The 12,925-nt window shown below is 37.6% G+C and overlaps 2 protein-coding genes across 2 annotated transcripts; one reads left to right on the top strand and one right to left on the bottom strand.

Moving 5' to 3' along the window:
* The first annotated feature begins 1,928 nt into the window (after positions 1-1,928).
* LOC101315184 (maf-like protein DDB_G0281937-like) lies at positions 1,929-3,752 on the top strand. Its single transcript, XM_004289093.1, has 9 exons — positions 1,929-1,940; positions 2,019-2,090; positions 2,176-2,250; positions 2,407-2,490; positions 2,832-2,901; positions 2,981-3,072; positions 3,212-3,253; positions 3,342-3,422; positions 3,658-3,752. The coding sequence occupies exons 1-9, from the start codon at positions 1,929-1,931 to the stop codon at positions 3,727-3,729; spliced, it is 600 nt and encodes a 199-aa protein (XP_004289141.1). The 3' UTR covers positions 3,730-3,752.
* A 495-nt stretch (positions 3,753-4,247) lies between these two features.
* On the bottom strand, positions 4,248-11,874 carry LOC101300279 (nucleolar protein 6-like). The gene is made up of 26 exons (XM_004287847.1): positions 11,433-11,874; positions 11,126-11,287; positions 10,838-11,003; positions 10,597-10,713; positions 10,388-10,521; positions 10,159-10,309; positions 9,680-9,747; positions 9,230-9,328; positions 9,026-9,141; positions 8,722-8,896; positions 8,523-8,633; positions 8,361-8,439; positions 8,129-8,272; positions 7,912-8,025; positions 7,180-7,301; positions 7,007-7,089; positions 6,790-6,914; positions 6,583-6,703; positions 6,371-6,508; positions 6,048-6,144; positions 5,835-5,960; positions 5,283-5,375; positions 5,084-5,189; positions 4,850-4,992; positions 4,652-4,738; positions 4,248-4,512 (listed from the first exon to the last, which is right to left on the bottom strand). Exons 1-26 carry the CDS (start codon positions 11,577-11,579, stop codon positions 4,387-4,389), a joined length of 3,150 nt encoding a protein of 1,049 aa, XP_004287895.1. The 5' UTR covers positions 11,580-11,874; the 3' UTR covers positions 4,248-4,386.
* Between the last annotated feature and the right edge of the window lie 1,051 nt (positions 11,875-12,925).

The following is a 12,925-nucleotide window of genomic DNA, read 5'->3' as shown; positions in this document are numbered from 1 at the left end:
CTACCTCTCTGTGCACAAACTTTAACTTTTCTTGATATCTTCTACAGGCTGAAGAGTTTAAAGCTATAAAGACGCCCTCCGGCATTAGACTCAGCACCAATTTCCTCATGAAGTGGATCTACCATTAGCTTATATTTTCCCCCGTCCCTTTGTTTTTCCTTCAACATCTAAATGCAGTATATTTTTCCTCCGTATTTTCCACTTGTAACCAAGGAAGCATCATCTCATATGCGAGTACTAGCTCATTTTTCATCATTAACTCATGCAAGGATGATGCATTAGCTTAAGGGCCTTAACTGTACTGACATAGGCTGGAGTGATAATAAAGCGTAGTAACATAAGGTTCTTTACAAATTGATACTGTTTACTCTCTCAAAGATGCTTAATCAACCCGTAATTGAAGCTAAATGACTCTTAACACTATCAGAAACCACAGAAAAAGTATGAACCACTCTAGCATCATTTAGAAGTAAAACTGATAATCTTCCATCTTCGATTATCGTATTCGAAAACAATGCCTAAAATCAAGTCTCATGTCATCTAATCAAAGTCGTTAAATATCAAAACACTTGTTATAAACACACAAACCTACAAGTGCTGCAAACAAAAGCACTTCTAGAAAACCCAGAAAATAGAAATACATACACAAAATGATCCTACTTAGTCCTTGTTTTGCAGAGGCAGCGAACCTTCTCCTTCATTTGGGCCAGTAGCACTTTTTTCTATGTAAAATTTTGACTTCATCTGTTTCACACCAAAAAACCAAAACCGCAAATTTCACAATCAAAAATCCACAGTAAATTTCACTCTCCACTGTAAAACAAAGAGTCAGTTTTGGAAGCTTACCTTCTTGAAGGTTTCCACCAAGCATATTCTGTGTTCATCCATGGAAGCAAAAATGAACTCATGAAAGTGAGACCTTAAATCCGATACAAAGCTGCCGCTTCCGAAATTCTTCTTCCGCCGGCACGAACTCACCGCCGGAGTTTCTGAAGACGATGCCGGAGACTCCATTGAATAGCAAATTTCGCTCTTTGATACTAAAACGACGGCGTTTGGTCCGAGCAACTAAGCTGAGAGATGAATTTAACGAGGTACTGATATGACTTGGGAAAGGAGGTAAAGTTGTTATGACGGGACGGCGTCGTATGAATAATATCTCTGTCGTTTTTTTTTTTGGATAAAAGAAAAAGAAAATAAAGTTTAGGACAGTCCCAAGTCCCAACTCCTACAACAAACTCCTGAGTCCTGAATTATTAAACATCAAAGCATTAGCAAGAGAGTGATTCCATGATTCAGCAATAGTGGCAAAAGTTCATGCAAATGCACCCTATAGTCATAATCATTCATAATCATTTTATGGTGTACTGAAAATCTTCCCGATAAAATGGTAACGAATATTAGTAATGACGTTCGTTAAAATATTAATAGATACTAGACTTCAAACCTATTAGTCTTTATTATTGTAGGTATATAAAATATCATTTAGGACACTTACTTACAAAATGGATCTTAGAAAATCGAGGTATTGATACATGAAGTGCGTGATAGAATATTAAGGAAAATGTTAGGCTGCAAATAGAAGAACGCTAAGAAGCAAGTGAAGCGAAGGTTCTAATGTTTCTCCTAATAATAGGTGTGTGATTCGAACCCTAACTTGTAAAAATCATCTTAATCCAAATTGATCTCGGTCCCTAAAACCGGAGTGATTGATAGCTCACCTGGCCACCATTCGGTTAATCTTAATCATAATCAGATAGAATATCAAGAGAAATGTTCAAATTCTTTGTTACATGCTAGACATCCGATGGACTGAGACGGTGTCGTATTGGCTAAAAGCCGGTATATTCCGCGAAAGTTCGAATTGGATTTGAAGCATTAGGCCCAAAACGGAAAAACTCGGAATCAAAAAACTGTGGAGGAGAAAGATGTCGTTTCAGGTTCACAGCAAAAGCTCTGTATTGCCCACCAAATTTAGAAAGCCAAAATTTGTAATAACTTTCTATTTTTGGTGACAGATAATCTTGGGCTCGGCGTCAATGGCACGCCGGCAGATACTGGCGGATTTGGGCTACGAGTTCACAATCATGGTACATTGTATAATCTGAACTGAAGCTATAAGAATTGTACGGGAGTTTCAGAAACATTGATTTGGGTTTTGGGTTTGGGTTTTAGACTGCAGATATAGACGAGAAGAGTATCAGAATGGATAAGCCTGAAGAGTTGGTGATGGTTTTAGCCGAGGCAAAAGTATGTTTTTTACTAAAGCAATGTTCTTTGTTTCTGTTTTAATGTGTGGGATTTGGGGTTTTTTTGCAAGAATTTAGATTTTGGTTCATGGGTGTAATGATTTATGGTTCAAAAGTTCAAACTTGAATGACAAAGTGTGTTTTTTTGTTTTGTTAGGCAGATGCTATCATTTCAAGGATGCAAAGTAGTGAGCTGGATGGAGGTGGTGATCAAGCAACACTGTTGATTACTGCAGACACAGTAAGCGGTTTTAAGTTGTACATGTTCACTTTTCAACTTATAAGAAATGTGACTGACTTGCGAGTAGATTGGTTTCTTATGTTTGAGGCTTAGAGGAATAGTATAGTCTAACAAGACATGCTAACTATAATAAGAATCAGTCAAACAAATGTTGCATATTGTGGACAGTAATGTCATTGCATCTGTGCTTCAGTAATGTTTCTATTCGACAAACATGTTTTGGGTGAAGAACTCAAAAATCAGGATCAGTCTTGCATTTTAGTCACTGCCTGTTGTTGCCTATTTTGTCATGTATTCTGTGATTGATATTATTCTCACTACTACATCTTATTGATTTTGAGGTGGTGGTGTATGAAGGGATCATAAGGGAAAAACCATCCAGCAAGGAAGAAGCATGGGAGTTTATCAAAGGTTTGCATATATGGAATTGGCTTGTTTTTACTTTGTTAGAATTAGGTGGATGTAATGGTCAAGTCGTTATGTGTTGCAGGCTATTCTGGTGGTCAAGCAGGAGTTATAGGATCTGTACTTGTGACTAACCTTAAAACAGGAAAAAGAAGAGGCGGGTGGCGCAGCGCAGAGGTACTTAATCTTTCACTTCTTAAGCTCATTTTCTGAAGTATCCTCTTCCTAAGGAACAATCAAGTTGTTAATTTGAAGCTATATCATTTCATAGGTAGTTTGCGAAGGATAATGTATGGTTAATGGTGTTGTGATACAGGTTTATTTTCATGTCATACCCGATGAGATTATTGGCAACCTAGTAAGTTTGGATGCATAATCCCTTTTGGTTGTTTTTTGCAAGCAACTTTCTTTATCGGGAACTGTTTATAATTCTGATGTTGGGCCAGATAGAGGAGGGAACCACACTCAACGTTGCTGGGGGTCTGATGCTTGAACATCCAATGATATCGCCCTTTGTAGAAGCAGTGGTTAGCTTTCTCTTTCTCTCAATTCACTACAGGCATAGTTAGATACAATTAAGAATCTACTCCTCATATACTTGATGCATGTTATTGTTGTGATCTGCGTCTCCTCTGTAGATCTTTTTCATGTACAAATGAGTCGTCAACCATACCATGTGCATGCGCCTGTTGGTTTGTTAGTCACAGCTACTGATTGCAACTGTTTTACACTGCCTTACCATGATTTTTTGGTTTGTGGCAGTTAGGGACAACTGACACAGTAATGGGACTGCCTAAAGAACTCACTGAAAAGCTCATCCATGAAGCGCTCTAACTACTCTGATGCAGTGACCAGCTTCTTAATCCTCGCCGCAGATGAATAGGGATCAAATGCCATCATTATTGATTTCAACCAAGGTTGTATTCTTGTTCTCGAGTTGAATATGCAATGCCTCACGCGTCAAACATCCTAACAATGATTTCATGGTGCCAGACTGATGATTGCTGCCACACACCTTATTTTGATCAAATTCTTGGATGATTGATAACATATGAGAAACACTATCGTAGATGCTTTTGGGTAGGAGGCCTTGCATCGTCTATAATATCTTTGTAATTTAGGAAATTTCAACTTTTACTAAAAAAAGTACCTTGTTATAAGGGATTACAAACAACTAAAACAAGTTTCTTTCATTCAAATAAAAGCTCTCTATTTTAACATGTTACAATTGAGATCGTCAAAATTCTCATGGCCAGAATACAACTGTACAAAACGCTTCCATTTCTTCTGTTATCGAATATTGGAACTACCGTTGGTAAACCTGATACTGAACATGGTACAAACAAGATCCTCTAACCTCATAAACCTGTCCTCTCTCACTTTTCTCAGGTGCACCGTGTCTATACGGTTGTATATAGCAATAAAGCAGCAGTAACTCAGAAGCAAAATTTTTGTGATACATGAATCAGTGTTGTAGAATTAAAAGATCAACTATGACCGCCTTGGGGCTTTGAGAAGATAAATGCCCCTCACGAACCCTGTTCCGACTTTACCAACATCTTTTAACAAATCAATTGGATCTTTTACTTCCTCATCTGCTTCTTCCCGCCCCCGTTTCTGCGAAGGATAGTAGAATGCAACTGATTAATACAAGTAGATAATGCATATAAACGTTTTCTGAGAATTAGGAATAGACATTCAGAACATCTTTTTCAATTGATTAATGCCACACGTTCACTTCCACTTGGTATCTAACCTTTGAACTGCATCCTCCCCATGTTATGCCAACAGCATCACCACCGAGAGAATCATACCATAGCTTGAAAGCGTTGGAGTACTCTTTCTATATTGAAGAAAAGTGAATTAGAGCGAACACAGAATTGACCAAATACAAGTACTGATAATTTCATATGAAAAACACAAACAAATAAATCAAGGCATTGTATATACTTGCCTCTAGATCCCCAATAAAACACCTCAGCGGATCAAAGTTTACCAATACTTTGTTTCTTAGATCCTCTAAGCTTCCTTTAAAATCTCCAGGCAAAAGAAAGGGGTGGAAACTCTTGCTTGCATTCCCACGTGCCACATGCACCCCTGCCCAAAATGAGCATGTGCATTGTCAGAAAAAGGGGAGAGAACAGTAAACCCATAGGTACATAAACACTTGGTACCATAGAAAATCTACCTTGATGCAATTCGGATGGAAAGAGAAGGCGTTGGGGATAAGGTAATTTTTCTCTATGAAGAAGAATCACAGCGTCGTAATTGTTCAAAGGAGTTCGAAAAAGGCACTGCAAGCCAATCAGTACACTTCAGTAACTTGTTATATACCAAAAAAATGCAACAAGTAAATTCATAATCACTGATAGATTTGTGAGGCTCACCTCCCATCTATAAGAATCACTCTGGTCCTCCAATATGAGTTTGGTCAACAAGTTTGCACTGCTTCCAGCATAGGCCACCAACCTTTTCAGCTCCTTTCATATCCAAAAAGATCAATATTTGGATAAGCAATAGGAAAGAGAGTAACTATAATGCAGAGCACATTCAGAAAAAGAAGAGTTTTTGTTTTCGATACAATTCAGAAAAGAAGAGTTACTGCACATATAATTTCTAGTGCCAGCCATCAAACATCCATCTATGGAAGATTACTCATATCATCACAATCATCATATGAATGAAAGAAAGTCCCCCATGTTCATGTCCACATGGAAATCGAGTTACAAACTGATATTCTAACAAAGAAATTAGCGAACACATTCTAATGAATCGGTGGAAAAGTATCAGGCATTAAATAGTCGTCAAACTTTTTACTATTGACAAGACCAATAATAAAAGTGGCACAATGGGAAAAGCATCACAGACATGATTAAAAGGATCAAGAATTTCAAACAAAATTAATATTTTGAACAAATCAACTAAAAGGATCTACTAACCACTGAATTTGGTGAAAATCTGGTCCAGGCCTCAGATGCCTTGTCGTATGCTGTAGCTAAGAACAGTGCTGAGTTTACATTTTGAGGATTTTCTTCATAGCCTTTTCTACTAAACATAAAGTTTTCCTGAAGTGGAGCTGCTATTAGTAGCAGTTAAAACAACAAGAGACCAACAACTATCAGAGATTCTTATTATGTTAATGGAAAACTTACTCTTATCTCTTTCTCATCATTTGGCGTCAAATCATTATTTATGTCAACAACTAATGCAGAGAAGGTCCAGTCATAGTCTGATAGTAAACGCAAGAACCTGTTGGCAAAAGTACATGTAAGACGGTGGAAAGTAAACCACTGAAATTGCCAATTGTTTGTGTGTGCACTACAGTATAATTCTAATTGCCAAGTTAATCTGGCATTAGAAAACTTACGTTGTTCAAATATAAAATGAAAGTAAGCGTTGTAGTTAGTCTATCTCTGTGAAAAGTATCATTGAGAAGTATCTGAATGCCCCTGAAGTTGGATATAGAAATACCAACCTTAAAAATCCAGTGATCCGTGAGCATGGAGCATTAAATGGTAAAGGCTTCAAAAATATATATGCCACCAATAGCTCAACTGCCTCCTCTTCCAAGCAAGCCGAAAATAGATGTGAAGCAGCCCATCGTTTTGCAAGCCTTCACATGAAACCAATCGAGTTATATGCAGTAACAGGATTAAATATAATTCAAATGCTAAATTTAAAGCTTACCTAACAACTGGCCCATATGCTGGGTAACAAGTCTGTAATCCATTGATCATGCTGGAATGTTGACTGCGGAAGTATAGTTCCTTGTCCACATTAGAAACCTTATTTACATGCTCATTCCCAGCTACAGTACAAAAGAATTTCAAGAGATCAGCATCAAGGAATCTCAAAAACAGGCCATAGGTAATCATATGCAAGTCAAGTTCTTACTTTCTCGTCTCATCAAAGTTAGGCCTCTCTCATGCCAAATTTTAAGGCGAAAGGCATATCCAGAGACAAAAACATCCACATCATCCTCCGTGGCTGTACATGTCATCCCCCAACTATTCTGAAGACTGCCATAAGAGTATAATCAGATACTTTGTTTCAAGGATAACATAGTTTGAAAGAAGGTAGTTAGTATTGAGAGGAACGCCAGTCTACCCACCTCTCTCCGATTTTAAGAAGGAATGCTGATTTGGTTTTCTCAATTGCTACATCATCCATAGGCCAGTTTCCAGAACCTTCCAACTAAAATTAAAACAAGCAGTAAGGTTTCATAAACTGACTGGAACAATTTAATAAATGTCATGAATCAGTTTACAGGGTATCATGTCATGCCTGAATCATAACTTCCAGCGGCCGGATGCATGAAGGAGGGAACTTATTTAGTTTTACGAAAGAACCCTTTTCATTAGCTAGCGGATGAGGTTCAGGTGGGAAGACAGATGAAAACCTGAAAGCTGTACAAAATGATAAGTACATAGTCCTTGACCTTAAACAGAAGAGGGTAAAAAAAGTCATTTCAATAGCAAAATTTTACAGATTCTTATGCACATAAACTTGCGAGAAAAAAAAGAAAGAAAAAAACCAATAAATTTGTACAAGCCATATGACTTATTATGTATCTAAGCAATTAAGTGAGTTAACAAAGCATTACCAGTTAGTTTGATCAAATAAGTAATACGTAATAAGAGAGAACCCGGATGAGTGACAGAGACAGCACAAATCTATAGCACTATGGTTCCAGAAAAATTTAGACAAGTAACATAGAGAAACAAAAGGGATTACATCATGATTAATACTTCTAAAAAGGGATGACGTAATCGCTCTCTTTTGGGGCCAGCTTTTAAAGTAAATAATTGAATCGAGAACAAAAACAGTGCAACTTCAAATACTTATTCATTCCAAACAGGTGAGAATAGACTATTCAGGTCTCTAATACACACACACGTAGTTGTAGACCTAGGCAAGAGAACCACAAGATGCAATAGTTTTTACCTACACATGAACCATGACATAAGGAGGATGCAACACTAAAATAAAATACATATTGCTTTTCAAGAATCATACCCGAATCTAGGGCCTGCACCGTAGAAACTTTCAGAGGTATGTCTTCAATAAGGCGCAAGCGCTTCGATAGAATTTCAAATGCCCCAATCAAACTCGCGGTAGAAGATATAGGATCTGAAGGAATTTTGATAGTTTCAGAAAGCAGTGTACAAAACTAAGAAGAGACATGCATAGAAATCACATTAAAAATTAACAGTAGTAAATGGCCTCTAGTTACCTTCAGCACCATATAGCAAAGAGAAATCTAGTTGATCCACGATATGCAAGATATTCTCTTTCGATAGTGAAAGATGTCGGAGAAGCACATGCTCAGAAATCTTTTTTATAACGATGTGTCTTTTCCATTGCTCAGTTTCCCAAACTAAGAATTTATGCAAACAGTGACATTCCTTTAGTTATTATGATAATTGATTTAGAATTAGTATCAAAAGGGGGAAAAGATTCCTAACCTGTGCTTTCCGCTATTTTTCCATCTTTGAATCTCCTAAGCTCAGCCTTATCCCCCCAGAACTGGCGGAATTTGAGAGCCTAGTGAAAGGACAAGTGTAAAATCAATACATGAATCAAAAGAAATATTTGGCTATAATAATTCCTAACGAGTACTCACATACCTCCTCCTTATTATCAGCATCAGGACCAATATCAACAATTCTGAAAGCTTTATCTAAAGAGGTTACTGAAATTCCAATTAGCAATGGCTCCGCATTGAGTGTCGACAATCCCTGAAGCCCAAAAACAAGTTTAAACAAACTGGTATGGAAAATAGATTATTGAGATGAGATGATACAGTTTGATACTTCGATGCCATACATTTTGTAGAGCGGATTCTGATAACATGCTTTTCCAGGTCACATGTACAGTCTTCACTCGGTCACTCAACCCATGACTTAATACATTATAAACCTTCTGCTCGTACACCCTCCAACATTCATCATCCAAGCAAAATCCCGATACATAAACCGAACTCTTCCCCTTTAAGTTCAACCTAAGAGAGCAAACATGCAAACAAAATAAGTAAATCAAAACACAATCCGGAAAGGAAAGAAGGTATGTGTGGTCGCACATTTAATGTGATCGTTGTAAAAAAGACAATAAATGGAGGAAAAAACTATACCTTATCACATGGTCATATTTAACAGGATAGTCAATCTTGGTCATAAAAACTTCCTCAAATCCACTATCTCTGCATTTCTCTATACATGCCAGTGTCATTGTAGATTCATTTTGGAGCTGAAATGACAAGAGATACATTATTTTTTAACAAGATTAATCATGTCTCTGTCATTATTGTGGAGCAAAATGAACTGCTGAATGGTACCTCAAGAAATCCAACCCTTGTTATCCGGAAGGCTAAATTAAAGGTCCTAGATGGAGTACATATAACAATCGGAAATGATTCTTTAAAAGGCAGCCTCTCCTGCAATACCAAAGATTGTGGTTCATTGACATCAGTAAAATATAATGGAGCAAAATAGACAATGAAAAAACTTTCAAGTAAGGATGGTTACTTGTTAAGAGTAGTATTGCAGAAGTAGCTTTTTTGAGTTATTAACAATTTGTAGCCCAGTTTATTATATGAAACAGTCAGGTCATCTGGTTATTAAAAATTGTCATTTTTTCTTTTCCGCAGTTTTCCTTACTACACTAGGTCAAATACCGAAGAGCACACAATACATGTCTAGATTCTACCCAGAAAACAAAAAACAAAAAACAAAAAAAATCCAGTGAAAGCCAAAATTGAAGACATGAAGATCCAGTAACAGGAGACCTCTTTCGAAATGGCTTTTTGGCCCTTTGGTATGAAGTAGAGGCCATGTTTCCACAAATCTGAAGTAGCTGCATATGCACAAACAATAGCAAGTATAAGTATCACTCTGGTACTGTTATTTGTGATACTAAATTGCTTCAGAGCCTGAAACAGCAACTTTGAGTTTCTGCAGTGCCTAGATATTCCTTTTTCGCAAAGGAAAAGATAGTCATTTTAAGATTCAACAATACAATTACAGATACGGTAATATAAGTGATACCACAAAATTCAATAGCATTTAGCAGACTGCAACAGTTCCTTTGCTACTGTACTAAACCAACTCATTTCTTATTAGCACAAACCCTAGATACATTTTCTTATTATCCTTGATAAAAAAAAAAATTACTGGAGCATAAAAATGCAAGTATGTCCAAGTAAAAGTATGCAAGATGGTTTAATGACTTCAAACAAGTGCTTGGTGTAAAAGGGAAAAAAAATACCAATGAATTTCATTGTAACACGAAATATTTGCATTGCCTTCATTGATTTATTGACATGGTTCCTATCCACAAGATATGCCAATATGACAGAGATTAGAAACCCATTCAGGCAATCATGAGCATATATTGGCGTCCTACGGCGAGCCCAGACCTACATCAATGAGAAATACCCTTGTCACAGATGTTGCATTAAGATCTCAATATAAGGATTTGGAGCCTGGTAGTATACCTTCAGCAAAATTAATCCCTCTCGTAATTCCTTGGATCCTAGAAAAGTTTGCTTGACAATTTCTTCGGTATCTTCTATAAACATGTCTTCCAAAATGCTACTATTGTACTTGGGAGTAGCCTGAGGAATGCCCCCTTCAGAAAAAGAAAATTCCAACTTAACAACAATCTACACTGAAAAAATGAAATTTCTCAGAAACAATAACTTACCTTTACTCACAGCACGAACATTATTCCGCTGCAAGTTCAATTTCGGAATGCTAAAAAGGGATGGTGCTGTAGGTATTATTCTTACAAAAAACCCAGGGAGTGCAACAAGTTTCTTGACTGTCATACCAAAGTAATAAAAAAAACATAAGTTCACCGTGGAAACAAATAATAACATCACGAGCTACAAATTCATGGAAGGGAAACACTATTTGAAGTGAGGACATACGGCAAGAAGACAAACCTGGATACACAATCAGCACGGGCTTCCGAACTTCATTCTGGAAGGTGGACCACTCTACCTTACCAACTAAGGCTGACGACGTCAAGTACTTCTTAATCACACAAAGGTACAGGCACCTTTTAGCATGGTACCGGTAATTCAAATAGTCTTTCTCATGAAAACACTCCTGCAATCAAGCAAAAGCTTATACATCTCGGCATCTCAATCACCTAATCTTGTCATCCAAAAGCTATGCTAATCTCCAATTGCGATTAACAATAACAAACAATTACATAAATAGCTGAATACCTTGGGCAACTGAACGAAAAGATCCACATTGAACTCTGGCTTCACAAGGAACCCTATAGCATAACTGCCGCCAATCTTCAGAGATTTCGGCTTCTTGAACTCGAATTCAGCTTTGTCTGCACCAATGTCTCTGACGAATCCCGGAGCTAAATCCGCCGTAACCTGCCCAAATTCACAGTAAACCAACACTAAGAATCAAATTCGTCCAACAATGCATTGGAATTAGATCGCACAGTAAAAATCAAACTCAAAATGCTACAATTACTGGAAGCAAATCAAAAGGAGAGAGCTGGAAAAGAGACCGGACCTTGAGGTCTTCTGGAATTTGACCGATGGCGTCTTTGATTGACGAAACGGCGTCGTCTACGAACTTGGTGAGCGCATGTGAATATTCAAGCTGGACCTCTTTCAAGAGCTCCTCCACCTTCAGGTCCACTGAGTTATCGGTTTCCATAGTTCTTCGTTTTCTTCGGATTTGGCTATGGAGCTGAAAGGGAAGGCGTAGCGGTGCCTGGTGATAGTGAGGTTTGGGAGATTAGGGTTTAGGGTTTAGTGGAATAGGTGGCGGGAGAGGGATGGAGGAGGAGGAACATTTTGGGCTGGGCTTCATACCCACAATGTAATAATGTACAAAACGGCCCAATTTCAAACCATGATCCAAATGTGAACTTAGAAAGAATTAGAAGATGATCTCATGTGTCAGGGTTCTTTGTCCTGTTGAGAGCTCTTAGATGGTATACTAAGTGCTCGATTAGGACGTCAATTCTATAAGGTATACTAATTAAACTAGCTAACACACAAGAGAATCGGAATGATTCCTGGTAAAAGTATTAATGTGTTTAACACCATGTGAAGAAATCGGAATTGGTCTATGTCTCACCTCCTAATAAGGAATCGATTATTGTATACACATGAACTTTATCACAAAAGGGGAGATGGATTTAGAAATCAACCATCCACTAACGACATTGTTTCATTTCTTCTCTCATTCAACTTGTCTCCGATTATTTCAGTTGCAAATAAGTAAATATGTCATTTGTGTTTTTTTTTTATTATTTTTTTTTTTGAGGAAACGAATCGGATCAAATTCATTGATCAAACATCATTACAATCAGAGAAAAGCATCCTTCTCACAGCACGAGAAGGATTAGTAGTAAAAACTAAATTAGCAAGACCACTAAAAGCCTTTGGCTATAACATAAGCAACTCTGTTTGCTGATCTTCGCACAAACCGGACTGTAGCAGTAATAGTAGACAAACTTGCCCGCAAGTCTTCAATTAGGAATCCAAGATCAGAATCATCGAGGGAGCCACTGGTAAGGGCCGAAACCAAGACCAGGCAATTTGTCTCAGTGGTAAGAGAATAGAGATTATGCTGGATTGCTACTTACACTCATGCTAACAATGTCATTAATTCACTATGACATGCAGAATGTGCTGAGAATAACCCTTGCATAAAAACTCCCAAACAACTACCAGTATGATCGCGGAAAACCCCTCCCAAACTAGTCATACCAGATGCATTGTTGTAGGCTGCATCAACATTCAATTTGATGTACCCCAAAGAAGGGGTGATCCATCTGTCCCGAGGTGAGACATTGCAACCTCTGCTTTTCACAATTGCAGATTTAAACTCTTCCCACCAACCCAAGGTAAAAGGTACTACATCAGTAGCCTGCTTGACATTATTATTCCAGACGTGATCGTTTCAGTTCCTCTAAACCGACCAAATAATCATCATAAGAGTAGCAAAAGTAGAAGGAGAGTTTTCCAAAGAGGATACTAATCAGTCAAGAGCAT

Source organism: Fragaria vesca, linkage group LG1 (assembly GCF_000184155.1).
Source record: "Fragaria vesca subsp. vesca linkage group LG1, FraVesHawaii_1.0, whole genome shotgun sequence".
NCBI classification, from domain to species: domain Eukaryota; kingdom Viridiplantae; phylum Streptophyta; class Magnoliopsida; order Rosales; family Rosaceae; genus Fragaria; species Fragaria vesca.
Note: the sequence above shows the minus strand (reverse complement) of the source record. Positions and strands in the feature narration are given on the sequence as shown.